The 20,778-nt window shown below is 51.7% G+C and overlaps 1 protein-coding gene across 2 annotated transcripts in view; it reads right to left on the reverse strand.

Annotated features, from left to right (window-relative positions):
• Nucleotides 1–1,041: 1,041 nt before the first annotated feature.
• The window catches only part of OPRD1 (opioid receptor delta 1), a 59,028-nt gene continuing 39,291 nt past the window's right edge, over nucleotides 1,042–20,778 (reverse strand). The window contains exons 1-3 of one of the 2 annotated variants that reach the window (XM_054497945.2): nucleotides 16,033–16,074; nucleotides 13,016–13,365; nucleotides 3,618–9,579 (exon numbers count right to left, since the gene is read on the reverse strand). In XM_054497945.2, the coding sequence (XP_054353920.1) occupies nucleotides 9,038–9,579; nucleotides 13,016–13,355 (882 nt within the window). In that variant the 5' untranslated portion in view covers nucleotides 13,356–13,365; nucleotides 16,033–16,074 and the 3' untranslated portion in view covers nucleotides 3,618–9,037. Of the gene's footprint in view, nucleotides 9,580–13,015; nucleotides 13,366–16,032; nucleotides 16,075–20,778 lie in introns of those variants that run through there. The other variant, XM_054497935.1, reaches the window with a different exon arrangement.

Genomic DNA, 20,778 nt, shown 5'->3' on the forward strand with positions numbered 1-20,778 from the left:
ATCCCAGTCTGCATCAGGGCTGCCCATCTGCATTGGTGCTCATCACTTTGACATGAATAGGCCCCACGGTGGATGGCCCTGGGTTGAGGACTTTGAAGAGAAGTTGCCCCAGGGGTGGGGGAGGCTCCAGGCTCTGGTGGCCTCCTAAGGATGGGTCACATGTGATGGGAAACAGATCTGGGTCAGGAAAGAATTGCCTTCCAGGGAGTTACTTATTAACCACAGGGGCCAGCGACTATTTGAGAACACTGAGGAGGAGGAGGTCTCCTGGGGAACGGGGTTCTAACTCCCACCCCAGGGCTACCTTGAATGCACACAAGGAGGTCTGGTGCTTCAATGGCCTGAAGGAAGGGTCACTGAGGGGCAGAGAGATGGGAGAGAGATTTAGTGGAGCCCCAAGAGGCATGTGGGGTGGGCAGGGCTCTGGAGGACAAGGGACTTAGATTAGGGGAGTGGCGGGGGCGCAGGGAAGGGGAGGAGCCAGTTCGGAGGGTGGAAGGGGAGTGGAGCACCGAGGCCTGGTTTGGTTCAGAGCTTGCTCTAGGAAATGCCTGCCTGTGTGTGTCTCTCTCCCATTAAACTAGGGCTTTTTTTTTTTTTTTTTTTTTTTTTTTACACAGTCTCGTTCTGTCGCCCAGGCTGGAGTACAATGGCGCGATCTTGGTTCACTGCAACCTCCGCCTGCCGGGTTCAAGCTATTCTCTGCCTCAGCCTCCCGAGTAGCTGGGATTACAAGCATCCACCACCACGCCCGGCTAATTTTTGTATTTTTAGTAGAGACGGGGTTTCACCATCTTGGCCAGGCTGGTCTTGAACTCCTGACCTCGTGATCCACCCGCCTTGGCCTCCCAAAGTGCTGGGATTACAGGCGTGAGCCACCACACCCGGTCCAAACTAGGGTTCTTAAGGACAACATTGCCTCTCCCTCTGAGACAGGTCCTCAGGGCAGAGCCAGACTTCCCCATAGGCTTATGTGACCCCCCAGACTGGGGCCTCCTTACAAGGAACCTGGCAGAGGTGAGCAAACAAAACAGCCAGAGATGCAGACACCGAGAAGAGGGCTCACTTTATTGAGAAAACAGAAGGTTGAGTCCTTGGTACCAAGATGGAGCCTGGGGTAGGCAAAAAGCCTGAAAACAAAGCTTTGAGTTAAGCTTCCTTTTTCACATGCCCGCCTTCCTGCCCCCAGTTGGGGCAGCTCCTATTACAGACACCCAGGCATGCTTTTCCCTGTCTCTGGGCAAATGCCCAGTAGATTTTACCAACAGATGTCTGTTTCTGGGACCCAGGAACACGAGGGCAGTGTTTCAGTTCTTTTCCAGGATGGCAGAGCCTTCAGAACCATCAACTCCTACCCCTCCACGGTGCAGAGGCCCAGAGAGGGACAGAGACCTGCCCAGCATCACAGCAACGAAGTGAACAACGAAGATTCAAAACCACATTTGCTGTCTCCTCATTCCAGGAGGAGATTCTAGATGAGCCCCATTACAGGAGTGTATTTGCACCAGCACCTGCCAAGGGACTCCATCCCCATGATGCAGATGGCTCGGGACCTTCTTCCTTTCCAGGCTGTCCCTTCCTCTTGGGTCCCTGAGAGGGCAGTCCTGGTGAGGGCAGGAGAGGACAGCATGGTTAAGGAGCTTGGGGACAAGACGTCCTCTTAAGAACTGCTTTCCAGCACATGTTGTCCCACCTTCTGAAACTCAAGGAGATGGTTAAAAGAGAAAAGCCTTGCTCCAGACCCACCTGCAGCATTAAGAACCGTGGGTTGGGCTGGGCACAGTGGCTCACGCCTGTAATCCTAGCACTTTGGGAGGCCGAGGTGGGCGGATCACTTGAGGTCAGGAGTTCGAGACCAGCCTGGCCAACATGGCGAAACCCCGTCTCTACTAAAAATACAAAATTAGCTGGGCACGTGCCTGTAATCCCAGCTACTCAGCAGGCTGAGGCAGGAGAATCGCTTGAACCTGGGTGGCGGAGGTTGCAGTGAGCCGAGATCTCGCCATTGCACTTCAGCCTGGGCGACAGAGTGAAACTCTGTCTTAAAAAAAAAAAAAAAAAAAAAGAAAGAAAGAAAGAAAAAAAAGAAGCATGGGTTGGTGCAGGCACGGCCTAAAACATTAGATAATATGAAAAAAGCTGCATTTGTTGAGCACTTCTATGCACCAGGGACGTTGTTCATTCGCTCAGTAGATAACTGCTGTGTGCCCATTTGCATTTCCTGGGAACACTTTCATGACCAAAACAGACAAGGTCCTTCACTCATAGCCTCTTTCTGAATCTTCTCAACTTCTCACCAGGTAAGTGCTGTCATCCATGATTGAGAAATGGCTCAGAGTGAAATGACTTGCCCAAGGTCACATGGCAACAACATGGCAGTCAGTCAGAAAATTATCAAACAAGCAGGACTTCCAAGGCAAGGAGGAAATGGATGGGGAGAGGGACCTACCAAGGTTACAGCAGTTTTTTGAGCAGCTGGCACGTGCCTCTGCTGCCAACATGATGAGGTGCAGAACCCAGCACAGGGAATGCTCAGCCTGTGACTGTGAGCTGGATGTGAGAGTCTCCTGAGGACCCTCGGTATACTCAGAGCATTTCTTCTCAGGGGGCAGAAGGAGGAAAGCAGAGGAAGTGGACCTGAAGGACCAGAAGTGGGATCCTAGCTGGGCCAATCACTGAGAAGCCATGTGGTCTTGGGCAAGTCATTCCCTTCTCTGAGCCTCAGTTTCCCCATCTGTAAAATGGAGGTAATGATACTAATGCCTACCTCATCATCACGCTGTGAAGATCAAATGAGGTACGCCATGGAAGTGCTGTACATTACCCATTGATAATGTGTCAGTGGCCTCTCAATGAAATGGAGTGTGACAGAGTGCCACACTCTGAAACGGCTGGTCCCCGGCGATGGTGCTGGGACTAGAACCCGGGCAACCTCGCAGCACCATGCTCTACTGCATCACTACGTCCACCTCGAGGGCCCCCTCCAGCTCCTCTCTAAGCCCCATTTTGAATTCCCAAGCTGCCTGCAGCCTGAACCACACAGCCAGCTGTCACCCAACTCTCAACATCTGCAAGCTCAGCGTGGGGTGGCCAGGTCCTGATTTGCTCCCATCACTCCTCTCAGCTTCCAGAAATAAAGGAATAAATACATGATGAAAAAGAGACATGTGTATGTGTTTTGTGTGTGAGTGCAGGGGCCAGGATCTGGGTGCCAGGGATGGGGGGTGGTCACTTCCTAGGGGCTTTGGGGCCGCTGGGGCCGGCTTCAGTCTGGATCTGCAGCAGGTGTTAGTGGGAGCTGGCAGCCAGTAGTCAGGCCCTAGGTGAGGGATCTGCCGCTGACACAAAGAGAGGGCTGGCCTTTGGACAGAGACCCAGCAGGTGCCCAGCCTGGACTATTGTTCTTCCAAGTCCTCTCAGGATGCTAGTGGGCCCTCTCCAACTTGAGGAGCATTTCTTTTTAATTTTTTTTTTTTTTTTAGACAGAGTCTCGCTCTGTCACCCAGGCTGGAGTACAGTGGCAAGATCTTGGCTCACTGCAACCTCCGCTTCCTGGGTTCAAGCGATTCTCCTGCCTCAGCCTCCTGAGTAGCTGGGATTACAGGTGCATGCCACCACGCCTGGCTAATTTTTGTGTTTTTAGTAGAGATGGGGTTTCACCATGTTGGTCAGGCTGGTGTTGAACTCCCGACCTCATGATCCACCTGCCTCGGCCTCCCAAAATGCTAGGATTACAGGCGTAAGCCACTGCACCCGGCCCTTGAGGAGCATTTCTAATTCCAAGCCCAGCAAGCCTCCTTAGAGCAGCTGCCGCTGGCACCTGTGTAATTATCAGAGAATAATCCTGTATCGAGGCCCCACTCTGTGCCAGGCACTTTGGTGGCACTTTGCTCACCATATCTCTAGCTTTCAGAGAGTGCTCATGGAGGTGAAGTGACTTGCCTAAGATCACACTGCTAGCACGTGGCCAAGAATTCGGCAAAGCTAGGACTCTTATTAAGTGAGACTGACAATCGTATTAGAGATGGACCAATTCCCACACCTCAACTCTAGAAGGAAACCGAAGCTCAGAGAGGGCAAATCCCTTGTCCAGGTCACACAGCCAGTTAGCTTGAGAGCTGGGATTTGATCCAGGCTTGGGGGCTGCCTGGGCCATGTAAAAAACTAAATTGGAGAGCTCCCATCACCCTCCTGCCCTCCCTACTCCCATCCTCTCTTATGACACTTGACATTATCCATCACTCCCTCCCCCTGGGAACGCCCTCCTCCTCCAGTTTCCATGGTAGCACATTCTCTCCATCCTCCTCCTGCTTCTCTGGCAGCTTCTCACTTTCCATGGAGGCTCCTGAGCCAGGAAGCAAGGGGATCCCCAAGCTGGATCTCCAGTCTCTTCTCTCTCTCCATCACTAGCCCTGACAGCTCACCTACTCTTCCCCGTAGGTCTCTAGCTCTGACCCTGAACTCTGGCTCCACTTGTAAGCAGTAACTGCCACTTACCATGTACTTAGAGTTTACTTATGTTCTGGGCCTTATCCCTATACATACATTAAATCCTCACAACCACCCGTGAAGGAAGTCTACTCTACAGATGAGGAAACTGAGGCTCAGAGAGGGAAAGCCAAGATGTGATTCCAGCCTTAACCACTACTTCTACTGCATCAAGACGAGGTATGAGAGCTGGGCACAGTGGCTCACACCTGTAAACCCAGTACTTTGGGAGGCCAAGGCAGGAGAATTGCTTGAGGACAGAAGTTCAAGACCAGTCTGGACAACACAGAGACACTCTGGTCTCTATTAAAAAAAAAAATTGGCTGGGCTCGGTGGCTCACGCCTGTAATCCCAGCACTTTGGGAAGCTGAGGCGGGCAGATCCCCTGAGGTCAGGAGTTCGAGACCAGCTTGGCCAAATGGTGAAACCCCATCTCTACTAAAAATTCAAATATTAGCTGGGCTGTGGTGGTGCACACCTGTAATCCCAGCTACTCAGGAGGCTGAGGCGGGAGGATCACTTGAACCCAGGAGGCGGAGGTTGCAATGAGCCGAGATGATGCCACTGCACTCCAGCCTATGCGACAGAGGGAGACCCTGTCTCAGAAAAAAACCCAAACAAAATAAATGAATAAAAATAAAAATAAAATTGCTGGGCATGGTGTCACACACCCATCGTCCCAGATACTCAGGAGGCTGAGGTGGGAGGATCACTTAAGCCCAGGAGTTTGAGACTGCAGTGAGCTATGATTGTACCACTGCACTTGCACTCCAGACTGGGCAACAGAGCAAGACACTGGCTCAAAAAAAAAAAAAAAAAAAAAAAGATGATGAAGAAGAAGTGATCTGAAACAGTAGGACATTTTGAAATCAGGGGCAAAAACTTCCCTCCCTCCTCCTGGAGGGAGAGAAATGGAAATTTTGGGGGAAACAGACCTACTCTGCAGTTTTGAGAACCCTGTGACGATCTAGAATTACACTGTCAATTTAGAGCTTTAAAATGCACCATGCACAGTACATTCTGAAACGTGAAGATTTGGAGAGCTTCAGGAGGAACAAAAGTTCATGGAAAATTGCTCGTTTCCTTTAGATTTTTCCATTTGGTTTTAGGTCTTCAAAAACCTCATTCTGGGGTTCCAGCTTCTAAGGCCTTTCTACTTCACTGATGCCTGGAATTAACTGGAAACATGGACCCTGGAATTCCAGGGACCCAAGATCTGCCACTACGAACAGGCCCTGTGACTTAGGAGCAAGTAGCCTGAGCTCTCTCAGCCTCAGCTCTCTTTGTCCTCAATGGGGGATAACACTACTTCCTCACCAGGCTGTCCTGAGGATCAGGTGGGCTGATGCACACAAGACACCCGGCAGAAAGCCTGGCACACAGAAGAGCTTAGTTAAGCCCCATGCTCCAGCTGCACCCAACTTGTTGGGTTTGCCAAGCATTTAAACATCCCCATGCCTCCGCATACGCTATTTCCTCTTCTTGGTGGCCAACTCCTATTCATCCTTCAGGGCCCCCGACCCTTTTTCACCTCTTACAGAACTGCTACAAACATGTGTTTTAGTGAAAAGCTAGAAAAGGCACTTCCCCGTGACACCCTCCCTGGGGCTCCCTGTCACTGCACTCATCACACTGAGGTGCAATCATCTGTTGATGCTTTATCTCCCAACACTGGCTCAGGCTTTCTGAGGGCAGGGCCAAGGCTGACTCATTTCCAAGTCCTGATGCCCAGAGTGCATGCTTGGCATGAAGTAGATTTCAATACAAGTCTGCACTACCTTAAACACACGTGGTCCGGACCCGGGCCCTGCTGACCCCAGGACAGATTTATATATCAGAAGGGGCAAAAAACAGCCAGATCTGTTACAGACACAGGAGATGGCAGTGAGTGGGCTTCAAGCAGCCTTGAAACAGGCCTATCCTGGGAGGGGACACAGTTCCTGCAGGGAGAGTAAACAGCCTGACTCCAATGTCACCTCCTTCAGGAGTCTTCCCCAGTTCCTAGATTGTCCCTTTTTCTGCCATACCCCCAAAGCATTCACAGGAGGAGCCCCTGATGAGGAGAAGTGTCTCCTGCCATGCTGACGACCTCCCACCCTCAGACACAGGGGTCTCTGTGGTCACAGGGTAGTGAGAGTGATCTAGGTGGCTTGGGACCCCAGGTCACAGTGGCTTGGCAGGCTGGATGTGAGTGCTGGGCATGGCCCCACATCTTTCCAGGACCCGGGGGAGCCATTTCCCAAAGGAGGCACATCCCCAGGTCTGGGGCTGCTGGGAGCCTCACCCTGAGAAGCGGGCTGTGCTTTGCCCTCTGAGAGCATCCCTTCCCCCTAATGTGCCCAAAGCCCCTCTTGGTGCCTAAGTCCCCAGCCCCCTGCACGCTCTTCAGTCCCTGCTGGAGTGACAGCCTCCCAGCTTTTGTTCCAAAGACATGGCTGTCAAAAGGAAAAGAAGTATATTGTTTCTTTTTCTTTTTTCTTTTGTTTGAGACAAAGACGTCAATTTCTTTCCATCTGTCCCAAAAAAGGAATAAAATTAAATTTGTTTTTACAAGGATGTCAGCACACTGCTTCAATAGGGAGTCAGGGGTGCATTACTGAGGCAGTGTTGGTGAGGGAGGGGAGAGCAGCGGGGGGAGAGGAGATGAAGCACGGGGGAGGTACAGGGAACAAGGACAGACACTGATATTCTGGGAAGCAAAGATCCAGGAGTGCCTGAATAAAATGCCGAACCAATGAAAAGAAAAACTTCTACACCCAACTCCAGGTGGATGCCACTCTCAGCAGCATGAAGGGGGCAGCTGGGCTGGAGCAGGTGGGGGACCTGGGGAGCCTGGGGGGAAAGGCAGAGGGGGACACACACTGATGCCAGCATTGCAGTTACAAAAGCTTCTCCCCCCAGTTCCTTCAAGGTCAGGTCCCCATATGGGCAGCTCCAGTTCACTGGAGTCATTGACACCAGACACATGGATGCAGCCAGATGTTGGGAGAACGGAAGAGGATTTCATCCAGGTTCTTATCAGGGCCCAGGACCCAGCACCAAGTGCGAACTGATGTTTCTCATACCCCGCCCTCCGCCCCCAAGAGTCCCAGGCACCACTTACCATCCACGGGATAAAAGTAGGTGGGCCCCTGTCCTCCAGTATCTGGGCCAGAGAAACTAGGGCCCTGGGGACTCACAGAAAGCATCCACCTTCCACTGGAAGACCTAACCTTGAAGCAGGAGCCCACCTCTTCCTCCACCCACCCACCACCACCCCTTGGCAGGGAGGTCCACTCTGAGTCTGGGTTTTCGAACTGGTTTTGGAAGCCTTCTCCTTCCCAAGCCTCTGGGCCCCCATTAGTACTCAGTTCTGGGGACCCTACCCCAACCAAGGTCCTGTCTTATTACCCTATCCTGGAGCGGCTGCCCCCCACTCTGCTGTCCTGTCCCAAGCCCCACTGTGGCCACTTCCATTCTGAGGCATTCCTGCCCATTCCAAGGAAATACATGCCTGTCAAAGAGATAAAAGGTATATTATTTCTCTCTCTTCCTATCTCTTCTTCCCTCATTCTCCCTCTCTCTCCTTTTTTAGAGACAGGGTCCTACTCTGTCCCCCAGGCTGGAGTGCAGTGGCACCACCATAGCTCACTGCAGCTTCAAACTCCTGGGATCAAGCGATCCTCTCACCTTCCAAGGAGCTAGGCCTGCAGGTGCGCACCACCATGCCTGGCTAATTTTGTATTTTTTGTAGAGACAGGGTCTCCCATGTTGCCCAGACTAGTCTCGAACTCCTGGGCTCATGTCCGTCCACCCGCCTCAGCATCCCAAAGTGCTGGGATTACAGGCTTGAGTCACCACGCCTGGCCCCTCAGTCTTTTATATTCTATTTATAAAGGTGTCAAGTCGGACCTGGACCTCAGCAAGCCTTGCCCCTTGCTAGAACTCAGGGCTGGGACTGTATCCTGTATCCGAAGTTGAGGCCACAGGCCCTTTGCACAGGCCCCCTATCTGGTGACCAAATCTTCAGCTGTAGCCACACCCAACTATCCTGTCTCTGGGTCTCCCCTCACAGAAGGCTCCTCCCTACTGCACAGAGGCCCAGTCTTGCAGCTCAGTTTAGCAACTGTCCCCACCACTGCCCTTTCTGGGTCCTGGGCCCGGACCCCCAACTCCGAAAGTCCAGCTCCAAGTTAGAAACCGAAGCCGTCTCAGGGTTGAAGCCCCGCCTTCCTGGAGATGCCCTGTTTAAGGACTCAGTTGTAGAGCCACAGGTCCCGCTCCTCCCCTGGAGTCACTGGCTTTCCCGCCCCACCTACAGCCGTGGACGGGGCACCCAGCCCAGAGGCACTGCGCCATTGATCTGTCCTCTGCCTCGCCCCAAACCAGAGGCCCACCCCATGCCCATCTAGCGGCCCGGTCCCGTCTCTGAAACAGAGGCCCCCATCTGGCGGTCCCAAGCCTCCGACCTTCTACTGTCCCATTCCACATGACGGCTCGCGCCTCCCACTGGGACTCATGTGGCCGCCGGGTCACTAGGGAGGGGCGCGCTGGGGGCCGGATGGCCTGGTCAGGCGGCGGCGCCACCGCCGGGACCATCTGACGGGGTGCAAGCGGTGACACGCTCGCGGGCCGTGGCTTCGCGGGCGCGGCTGAAGCTGCTGGGGTCCGGGCGGCCGCAGGGCTTGCGGCAGAGCTGGCGGAAGCAGCGCTTGAAGTTCTCGTCGAGGAAGGCGTAGAGCACGGGGTTGAGGCTGCTATTGGCGTAGCCCAGCGCGATGCACAGGTGCAGCGCAGCCACCACCAGCGGGTCGTGCCGGTCGATGTCCACCAGCGTCCAGACGATGACGAAGATGTGGATGGGCGCCCAACACACCACGAAGGCGCCCACCACCACCAGCACCATGCGCGTTATGCGCCGCAGGCTGCGGTCCTTCTCCTTGGAGCCCGACAGCAGGCGCACACTGCGCAGGCGCAGCAGCATGAGGCCGTAGCACACGGTGATGATGAGGATGGGCACCACGAAGGCGAAGAGGAACACGCAGATCTTGGTCACCGTGTCCCAGTACCAGCTGGGGCTGGGGAACTGGAGCATGCACACCACTGCCCCGTCTGGGCCGCGGAAACAAGGAAAGACAGACGGCGTGAGGGGCCTGTGTGCCTAAGGGGTCCCCACCTGCTTGCCCACCCTTCCAAGGCTTGGGCAAGTCCCACCACCTCCTCCCAGCCTTTGTTCAAGGGGATTCTTCTGTCTGGAGTGTCCTCCTCGGCTTCGGGACTTGGTGAACTCTTAGTCATCCTTAAAGACCTAGCAGGATTGGCCCTCATCAGGGAGGTCCCCTATGTTCTCTCCTGGCCCCTTTTCAGCCTTTGTGTCCATGCGTGGCCGTAGTGAAATCGTTTAGCTCAGCCCACTGAATGCCAGTCATTGCAGTAACTCAAAACACCTTGACCCATTTCCAAACTAGCTCCACTGGGGACAGGACTGCTAAGACAGACAACATGAGTTAGGAGCAGGACTCAGGCCCTACTACATAGTGTAAGGAAATTACTAAACCTCTTGGAGCTTCAGTGGAGTGAGGCTAATGACAGTACCCACATCTCCAGGATTGTCATGAGGATTAAATAGGCTAAGGCGGCCAGGTGCGGTGGTTCACGCCTGTAATCCCAGCACTTTGGGAGGCCGAGGCGGGCAGATCATGAGGTCAGGAAATCGAGACCATCCTGGCTAACAAGGTGAAACCCCATCTCTACTAAAAAAAAAAAAATACAAAAAAATTAGCCGGGCATGGTGGCGCCTGTAGTCCCAGCTCTTCGGGAGGCTGAGGCAGGAGAATGGTGTGAACCCAGGAGGTGGAGCTTGCAGTGAGCCGAGATCGTGCCACTGGACTCCAGCCTGGGCAACAGAGCGAGACTCCGTCTCAAAAAAAAAAAAAAAAAAAAGGCTAAGGTACCTAAAGCATTTAGCATAGTGGGGTTCAAACTCTTGGTGTACCCACAGGGAAGAGGGGCATATATGTGGGGGAGTCCAGGACTCAAGGATAGGGTCAGCCTCCCCAGAGGGAAGCAGGTCTCAGCTTAATCACAAGAACCTCCTGACCAGGCATGGGGCTCATGCCTGTAATCCCAGCACTTTGGGAGGCTGAGGCAGGTGGACTGCTTGACTCCAGGAGCTGGAGACCAGCCTGGGCAACATGGCAAAACCCCATCTCTACAAAAAAAACAAACATTAGCTGGGTATGGTGGTACATATCTGCAGTCCCAGCTACTTGGGGGGCCGAGGTGGGAGGATCGCTTAAGCCCTGGAGGTTGAGGCTGTAGTAAGCTGGGATAGTGCCACTGCACTTCAGCCTGGGTGACAGAGCGAGACCCTGTCTCAAAACAACAATAAAAACAAAACAAAACAAAACAAAACTTCCTTCCTTCTGGGAGGAAAGCAGACTTCAGCTTAACTCAAGGACTTCCTTCTTGACATAGGAAGGGTGCCTAGGATGAAATGAGCTCCACATTCCTGGAGTGTAGGCTTGGGCTGGATGAACACCTTAGGGGGTGTTGTGGGATTCTGATACAGCCTTGAGGCTGGCCCAGGGTACTCCCAGGATCTCTTGGAATGCTAGGATTTAAGAAGCCACACAATGGACTTGAGGCTAAGAAGTGAGAAGGGGCTGGGGATCCACAGACAGAGTGGGTCCACAGGACATCAGGCTGGCAGGACCCCTAGAAATAACTGAATCCAAGACCTTCATTGTATAGGAACCAGAACAGCACTTGTTTAAGGTCACACAGCAAGTGGCCCACAGGTTCAATAAGTGCTGATGGCACACACTGGGAAAGTGTGTGTGTGAGGGATTGTGGAGTCAGGAGGCCCATCTGGTCCAGCCCCAGCAGGGATGCAGTTAATGGCCCGTAAACTGAAGGCTGACAGTGAGGAATGGGGCTCTGCTGCTGAGTCAAGACCAATGGCTCACAGGCTGTAAAAGGGCACCAGGGGCTCTGCCCTTGTGAGGGTCAAAGGTAACCAAGAAGCTTGTTCTCTCCCACCCACAGCATCAATCCTCTGCAAACTTCCACCCAAGGGACTAGAAGGAGTAACAGACCTGGGGGCAGGAACCCTAGGTTGCAGGCCAAATTCCACAAAATGCCTGGCTATGTGACCCTAAGTAAACCACTGACCTCTCTGATTCTGTTTTCCTACAGTCATATGGAGGTAGGAGTCCCGGCCTTGTCTATCTCACAGGCTTAATCATTTAATAGCTGCTATTCATTGGGCCTTGGCGATGAGCCAGGACTTGTCCTAAGTATTCTACACATATTCTCTTTTAACCTTCTCAACATCTCATGATACAGTGTGACTCAGAGAGATTAATTAGTTACAGTGTCTGTGGTGCCCTTCTAAACAATATTTCTCACTTCCTTGCATTAAGGTGGGGCCATGTGACCAGCTGTCACTAGGAAGAAATGGGCCATAAATTTTTTATTTTTATTTTTTTACACAAGTCTCGTTCTGTCGCCCAGGCTGGAGTGCAGTGGCACGATCTCAGCTCACTGCAACTTCCGCCTCCCGGGTTCAAGTGATTCTCCTGCCTCAGTCTCCCTAGTAGCTGGGACTACAGGCGTGGGCCTGGCTAATTTTTGTATTTTTAGTAAAGATAGGGTTTCACCGTGTTGGCCAGGCTGGTCTGGAACTCCTGACCTCAAGTGATTCACCCGCCTTGGCCTCCCAAAATGCTGGGATTACAGGCGTGAGCCACTGCACCCAGCCAACATTTAAAGTGGCTGTGCTTTCTCCCCACTCCCTCTCCATGTTCATCTGCCGGCCAGATGCCAGCAGTAGAAGATTCAGAAACCATCAACAGGAGGCTGGGTCCCTGAATGACTGTGCTCCTCCTACTCACACTGGATTGTGATGGGAGTGAAAGAGAAACCTCTACTGTGTTAAGCCCCTGAGCTTTGGAGAATGTTATTGCAGCTCCCCTAATACAGGCAGTTACTATAATAATTACCACTTTAGTTCCTATTTGTCATTCCCTGCAGACCATTCTCTAGACATTGCTTTGGTCATCCAGGCCAATGGTTTTCAAATTAGGATGAAAGGGAGTTTAAAATGGGACCACAGATCTGGCAGCCTCCACTGCTCACTGGTCAGTGACACCCTCACTTCATTGGACATCCATCCATCTCCCTATAGATCAGTCATCCACACATCCCTGGCCAGCCACCTACATGTACATAACCAGCCATCCATAATCCCCTTCATAAATTCATACATTCCCTTTGGCCAGCAACCCATATGACCACTGATCAGTCATTCATCTTCACAATAGTCAACCATCCACATGCCCCACTGGCCAGCTATTCCCATTCCTATTGTTTGACCTTCTACACTCCCACTGGCCAGCCACCACAACATCATTGATCTTGATCGGAATCCAACCTCTGCTGCAGAGCCACCTACACTCACCCTGGTAAGTGCCTTGCAAGCCCACAAAGGCCCATGTACTGCCTCTTGTGGTCAGTGGCCTGTGCCACGGTGCACTCACTCACTCACCCCGGGGACGGGTCACAGCCATGACCATGATGGGCACGCCAACGCCTGAGGCCAGGACCCAGATACAGATGTTGATCAGCTTGGCCTTGGCAGGCGTGCGGAAGTCCAGGGCCTTGACAGGGTGGCAGACAGCGATGTAGCGGTCAACACTCATCATGGTGAGCGTGAAGATGCTGGTGAACATATTGTAGTAGTCGATGGAAAGCACAGCCTTGCAGAGCAGCTCGCCGAAGGGCCACGTCTCCATCAGGTACTTGGCACTCTGGAAAGGCAGCGTGCTGGTGGCCAGCGCATCAGCCAAGGCCAGGTTGAAGATGTAGATGTTGGTGGCCGTCTTCATCTTAGTGTATCTTAGAAGGAAATGCATGTGTAATTAATCCCATTTCACAGATTTCAGTTTCACGTGAAACTCAGGGAAGGGAAGTAGCTTTCCCAACATCATGCAAAAGGTCAGGGGAGGCTGGGCACAGTGGCTCATGCCTGTAATCCCAGTACTTTTGGAGGCCAAGGCGGGTGGATCACCTGAGGTCAAGAATTCAAGACCATCCTGACGAAACCCCATCTCTACTAAAAATACAAAAATTAGCTGGGTGTGGTGGTGGGCGCCTATAATCCCAGCTACTTGGGAGGCTGAGGCTGAATTGCTTGAACCTGGGAGGCGGAGGTTGCAGTGAGCCAAGATCACGCCATTGCACTTCAGCCTGGGTGACAAAAGTGAAACTCTGTCTCAAAAAAAAAAAAAACAGGGTGAGGGGCAAAGGTGGGACTAGAACCCTGCACTATCTGATTTGGCATTGCTCCTTTCCACTACAACAGAAGCAAAAGGATTTCTCTGGTTGTGAATAACTTTGGCAGAAGGTGTTTTAAGAAAAATCCTAGGCCGGACGTAGTGGCTCACACCTGTAATCCCGGCACTTTGGAAGGCTGAGGCGGGCGGATCACAAGGTCAAGAGATCAAGACCATCCTGACCAACCAACATGGTGAAACCCTGTCTCTACAAAAAATACAAAAATTAGCTGGGCATAGTGGCGCACGCCTGTAGTCCCAGCTACTCGAGAGGCTGAGGCAAGAGAACTGCTTGAACCCGGGAGGTAGAGGTTGCAGTGAGCTTAGATAGTGCCATTGCACTCCAGCCTGGGCAACAGAGCAAGACTCCATCTCAAAAAAAAAAAAAAAGAAAAATCCTAGGCCAGGTGCAGTGGCTCACGCCTGTAATCCCAGCACTTTGGGAGGCCAAGGCACGCGGATCACTTGAGCCTAGGAGTTCAAAACCACCCTGGGCAACACAGTGAAATCCCATCTCTACAAGAAAAAAATAATAATAATAATACAAAAATTAGCCAGGCATGGTGGTGCGTGCCTATAGTCCCATCACTCAGGAGACTGAGGTGGGAGGGTCGCTTGAGCCCAGGAGGCAGAGGTTGCAGCGAGCTGAGATCATGCCACTGTACTCCAGAGTGGGTGACAGAGCAAGACACTGTCTCAAAAATAAATAAGTAAATAAAATAAAAGAAAAATACTTATCTTCTGAGAGTACTAAGCAATATGTTTAAAAATAAAACGGCTCCAGCAGAAAGCAGATCTGGGTTCTAATCCTGCCTCTACTACTTATTATATTAGCTGAGTGACTCTGAGTTAGAAACTTGAACTCTTTAAGGCTCTGCATCCGTAACTGTAGAAAGAGGGGTGATGTTTGTAGCAACCTCTTCAGATGGCTGTGAAAATTTAACAAGCTAACACAGCACTTAGCCCCAAGCCTGATGGATGGAGAGCACTCTGGACACAATCGCTGTTCTTTTTCTTCATAGGTGAAGAATGGAGCTGGGGGCTAGACCAGAGTGACTTGATTCTCTAGCTCCTGGCACTGACCTGGCCTTTGGGGAGTATGATGGGTCAACTCTGAGGAAGGGACACTGCCTAGTAGACTGGCTGGGGCCTGAGGCCCCCTCGGTGTCCTCAGTGGTAGACCAGAGCCCCCAGTCCTTCCTGTGGCTCCATCCAGGCCTCCTCATCCCCATGCAACTGGACTCACCTCTCTGCAGAAGCCACAGTGCATCCCTCTTCCCATCCACAGTGGTGTGGGGAAGCGGAGCAGGTGACAGGATCACATATCCAACCCAGGGCATGAGCCCAGGGGTCCAGGCCAGGTGTCTGCAGCCAAACTCTGCACCCAGCACTCCCAGCATCCCTCCATGCTCTCTGCCCTGCACAGCTATCTAAACTACAGTTGGCCCCTTGTTTGGCCAACGTTTACAGCCATGGCCCCTTCTGCACCAGGGCCTGGGCGGGGCACCAGGTAGCCTGGGAGAGACTGCATACACTGAGCCAGACCTTCCCAAATGCAGTGTCACCACCACAGCAACACACAGGCACCCCGAGGCAGGGCTATATGACACTGCCCTCATGCCTCTGGAGTGATCTGAGATACCCAGAGGAGGGTTACATGAGTGACTCCTCGAATTCCAGAGCAGGAAGAGAGACACATTGAGGGGAAGTGATTTTATTAAAGCGTGGCCCGAGGGCTCGCTTCAGAGTTACCGGAAGAGCCTGGAAGAAATGCAGGGTCCTGAACTGCACCTCAGATCTGAGCAATCTTTATTTCTGGAACTGGGGCCTGGGAATCTTCATCTTTAAGAAGCACCTCCTCACCCCAAGTGATTCTTATGAACTCAAAAGTTTGAGAATTACTGTGTAGCCTAAAGCCTCCATTTGGGAGAGACGGGGAGATTGAAGCCCAGAGAGGCAGCAGGACTCACCCAAGGTCACGCAGCAACAGTGGCGGAGCCAAGGCAAGAACTGAGACCTCCTGACTCCCGCACTCCCTCTTTCCACCACCCCAAGGGTGGTCCCATACTGTATGCCTCCATTCCTTTAGAATCTCTCTGATCCCATGCCCAGCCCTGGACACCTAGGATGAGGCACTCAGTGTTTTTGAATGATGGAATAAACTCGCACCAGCTAAGGCTGTTCCTGCATGAAGTGATTGGTATTTTTGGTTGAAAAGAAATTGACTCACTCATTGTCCTCCAGGGCAGCATCTGTCCTACTCCCTCCCAAATAGCTGTCATTTGCTCCGGGGCTGGAGAAGGAAAAAGTTTTGCTCAGAAACAGCAGAATTGCAAGTCTCAGGAAGTGTCTTCAGTGGGGTGTGGGATCACAGCTGTGTGGGAGGCGGTCTCAACCCCACAGCTGACTCGTCTAATTTCTCTGCTCTTACGCAGAACAATTAGAGGCTGTTCTTTGCCTGCTATTTTGATTTGTGAAGGATCCTTCCATTCCCAGAGGGGGCTGGGATGCTGGGAAGTGGGTGATGAAGCTGCTGTAGTTGGTCCAAGCGGGCTGAGCGGCCCAGCGCTGATTGCCTGCCAGGCAGGGCCCCGGGTTCCTCTCCTCACAGCCCCCCTCTCTCCCCTCCACCCACAGCCATGCCCCATCCTTCTGGCCACCTTAGACTCCCTTCTCCAGCCCCAAGACAAATCACACCACTCCCCTGCTCTCAATCCCCCAGCGACTTCCCAAAATTCTCTCTGTTCTGCAAGCTGCCCCGACTACCTTTGGGATCTCAGTTCCCAGCATGTTCCCCTCCACCGATGTGCCCCTGCCACACACTGGCCTCTTTGACGTTCCCTGGACACGTCAAGCCCGCTCCACCTCCCCACTTCGGGGCCTCTGGACTTGCTCTTGCCTCTGCCTGGAACCCCGGTCCCCCCATATTTTGCATGGCTTGCTCCATCACTTAATTCAGGACTCTATTCAAATGTCACCTCCTCAGAGAGGCCCTCCCTGACCACTCTATCTAAAGTACCATCCTCCCCACCAACTCTCTCTAGCTCCTTCAGCGGCTTCATTTTTCACTACAGCACAAACCACTTCCTGACTTACATTCATCTTCTTTTCTGCCCACTTGGGTCTCTCGCCCATGTAAGTTCCCTGAAGCCAGACGACTTCGTCCATTTTGTTCCCTGCTGTATCCTTGGGCCTACCAGCAGTGCCCAGCAAAAAAGCAGGCTCTCAGCAAGGCGCAGTGGCTCATGCCTGTAATCCCAGCACTTTGGGAGGCTGAGGTGGGCGGATCACGAGGTCAGGAGTTCGAGACCAGCCTGACTAACACGGTGAAACCCCGTCTCTACTAAAAATACAAAAATTAGCTGGGCGTAGTGGCATGCTCCTGTAATCCCAGCTACTTAGGAGGCTGAGACAGAAGAATTGCTTGCACCCAGGAGGCAGAGGTTGCAGTGAGCCTAGATCATGCCACTGCACCCCAGCCTGGGTGACAGGGTGAGACTCTATCTCAAAAAAAAAAAAAAAAAAAAAGCAGGCTCTCAAGAGACATCTGTGATGTGGATGTCTTAGTCCAACCTCACCAGCTCGCACGGGGACACTGCAGCAGCCTCCCTCTCCCACAATTCATCACCCACGTAAGTTGGCGTCTCACTCTAAAAGGCAGATTTGGCCAGGTATGGTGGCTCATGCCTGTCATTCATCCTAACACTTTGGGAGGCTGAGGTCGAGGACTGCTTGAGCCCAGGAGTTTGAGACCAGCCTGGGCAACACAGCAAGACACTGTCTCAAAAAAAAAAAAAAAAAAAAAATTAGCTGGGCATGGTGGAGTGTGCCTATAGACCCAGCTACTCAGGAGGCAGAGGAAGGAGGATCACTTGATCCTGGGAGTTTGAGGCTTCAGTGAGATCTGATAATGCCACTGCACTCCAGTCTGGGGAACAGAGCAACACCCCATGTCTAAAAACAAACAGCTCCCTAGACTGGCTTTCCATCTGGGTAGCCTCCTTTCCCACAGTGCCATCCTGGGTCTGGCCATATCTGTAGTTCCTCACATGTTCTGTGTAGCATGCCCTCCCTCCCAAGAGACAGCCACTATCATGACTTAGTGGGGATCCTTCCAAATTACATATATATATATATATATCTTTTTAGAAAATTTTATTTCTGGCCAGATGTGGTGGCTCATGCCTGTAATCCCAGCACTTTGAGAGGCCGAAGAAGGCAGATCGTTTGAGATCAGGAGTTGAAGACCAGCCTGGATAACATGGAAAAACCCTATCTCTACAAAAAATACAAAAATTAGCCAGGCGTGACGGTGAGCACCGTAATCCCAGCTACTCAGGAGGCTAAGGCAGGAGAATCACTTGAACCTGGGAGGCAGAGGCTGCAGTGAGATCGCGCCACTGCACTCCAGCAGCCTGGGTGACCGGGTGAAACCCTATCTCAAAAAAAAAAAAAAGAAAAAGAAAATTTTATTTCTGCCAATGTAACCCAATTACATAGTGTAAAAAGTCATGCAGGACAATAATGAGAACAGCTGCCCCTCTGCCCATCCTTGCTCTCTTACTCCTCTGTCCTGTTCCCCAGAGGCAACCGCTTTGAATGTTTTTCGCTATTCTTATAGCGATTATCTCCACAATTCTAAAGAATATGCTTATGTGGCTATTTCTTGATTCATCCATTTTAGACAGTACTTGTTGAAGCCTGGATTTGGTTAAGCAAGGCTATGCCTAAATACCCAAATCCCAGTGGTTTAACAAATGAAAGGTTTATCTCTCACAGAGTCCATTCAGTGTTCCCAGGACAATCTAAATTCCAAGAGGCAATGCCAGGCTGCTTTACTCCTGCGGCCCTGCTATCTTAACCCAAGGCCCCCTTGATCACCAGAGAGGGAGAAGAGGCAGCTGCAGGATCATCTAAGCTTTAGTCCGGTGGCGACACATCACTTCCACCTGAAGCTGACGGGCCAAAAGTAATCATGTGGCCATGCCCAATTGTAAGGGGTTGAGAAATAGTCTTCTATGTGACCCAAAGCAGGGAGAAGCAGATATTAGTGAACACTAGTAATGTTCCTCACAACGCCCTATTACAGTAGATGAGGGCTAACTCATCATCTCACCCAACTGTTCCTCTCTCCATCCTCCCAACATAGTTGTTTATTTGTTTGTTTCTAAGAGACGGGGTCTTGGCTGGGCGCGGTGGCTCACGTCTGTAATCCCAGCACTTTGGGAGGCCAAGGTGGGTAGATCACCTGAGGCCAGGAGTTTGAGACCAGCCTGGCCAACATAGTGAAACCCCTTCTCTACTAAAAATACAAAAAATTAGCTGGGCATGGTGGTGAGCACCTGTAGTCCCAGCAACTCGGGAGGCTGAGGCAGGAGAATTGCTTGCACCCAGGGAGGCAGAGGTTGTAGTGAGCCAAGACCATCCCATTGCACTCCAGCCTGGGCAATAAGAGCAAAACTCCATCTCAAAAAAAAAAGAAAAAGAAAGAAAGAAAATCCTAAGAGATGGGGTCGTGCTATGTTGTCCAGGCTAGAGTGCAATGGCTATTCACAGATGCAACCATAGTGCACTACAGCCTCCAACTCCTGGGCTCAAATGATTCTCTGACCTCAGACTCCTGAGTGGCTGGGACTACAGGTGCGCACCACCATGTCTGGCTCCAATATAGTTTTATCACCATTTTTAGCTAACTCAATATTTAGGGTTTACATTCTAACAACTTTGTAGATATTGTCCACTGCTAAGCCGAAGAACATACTATAATTATATTTTTTAGTGCAGACATTTAAGTTTCCCAGAGGTAATAATTGCGCCAATTTTCTCCACTTGCTTAGTTCTGTGTACATATTGCTAAATCTCCTCAAACACTCCAAAAGACCTATAAGATGCCTCTTCCACCCAATTGCATAATCTACCAGTTCTTTTTGTTTTCCTAGTGAGCTATGAGCTATGTCCTGGACCTTTCCTCCCCACTTTCTTTTCTTTTCTTTTTTCTCTTTTCTTTTCTTTTCTTTCTTTCTCTTTCTTTCTTTTCTTTCTTCCTTTCTTTCTTTCTTTCTCCTTCCTTCCTTCTTTTTTTTTTTTTTTTTAATGGAGTCTTGCTCTGCCGCCCAGGCTGGAGTACAGTGGCATGCTCTCAGCTCACTCCAAGCTCCGCCTCCCGGGTTCATGCCATTCTCCTACCTTAGCCTCCCGAGTAGCTGTGACTACAGGCGCCCACCACCACACCTGGCTAATTTTTTGTATTTTTAGTAGAGATGGGGTTTCACTGTGTTAGCCAGGATGGTCTTGATCTCCTGACCTCATGATCCGTTCACCTCAGCCTCCCAAAGTGCTGGGATTACAGGCGTGAGCCACCGTGCCTGGCCTTTTGTTTTTTTTTTTTTTTTTGAGACGGAGTTTCTCTCTTGTTGCTCAGGCTGGAGTGCAATGGTGCAACCTCCGCCTGCTGGTTCAAGCAATTTTCCCGCCTCAGCCTCCCGAGTAGCTGGGATTACAGGCATGAGCCACCACGCCCGGCTAATTTTGTATTTTTAGTAGAGACGGGGTTTCTTCATGTTGGTCAGGCTGGTCTCGAACTCCCGACCTCAGGTGATCCGCCCACCTCGGCCTCCCAAAGTGCTGGGATTACAGGCGTGAGCCACGGTGCCGGGCCTCCTCCCCACTTTCCATCTGCATTGTTTGCTTTCTATTCTAGACCAGCTGCGCACCTGTCCTCGTCAGCTAGAGCGCCTGTTTCTTGGCTTGCAAGTCCTCCTCTGTCTGATCTATGCCTTCATTTTGGTGGAAGACATCCTCTAATCACTTCCTGAGAAAGGGCACATAGGAGGTACAATATTTACACCCTTGCTTGTCTGAAAATGTCGTTATTCTGTCGTAATTTCTGATTTCTTTGACCGGACATGAAATGGTAAGTTGGAAGTAATTTCCCATCAGAATTTTGAAAGCATGGCTCCCTCATCGTCCAGCCTCC

This window comes from Pongo pygmaeus, chromosome 1, assembly GCF_028885625.2.
Source record: "Pongo pygmaeus isolate AG05252 chromosome 1, NHGRI_mPonPyg2-v2.0_pri, whole genome shotgun sequence".
In the NCBI taxonomy this organism is placed as follows: domain Eukaryota; kingdom Metazoa; phylum Chordata; class Mammalia; order Primates; family Hominidae; genus Pongo; species Pongo pygmaeus.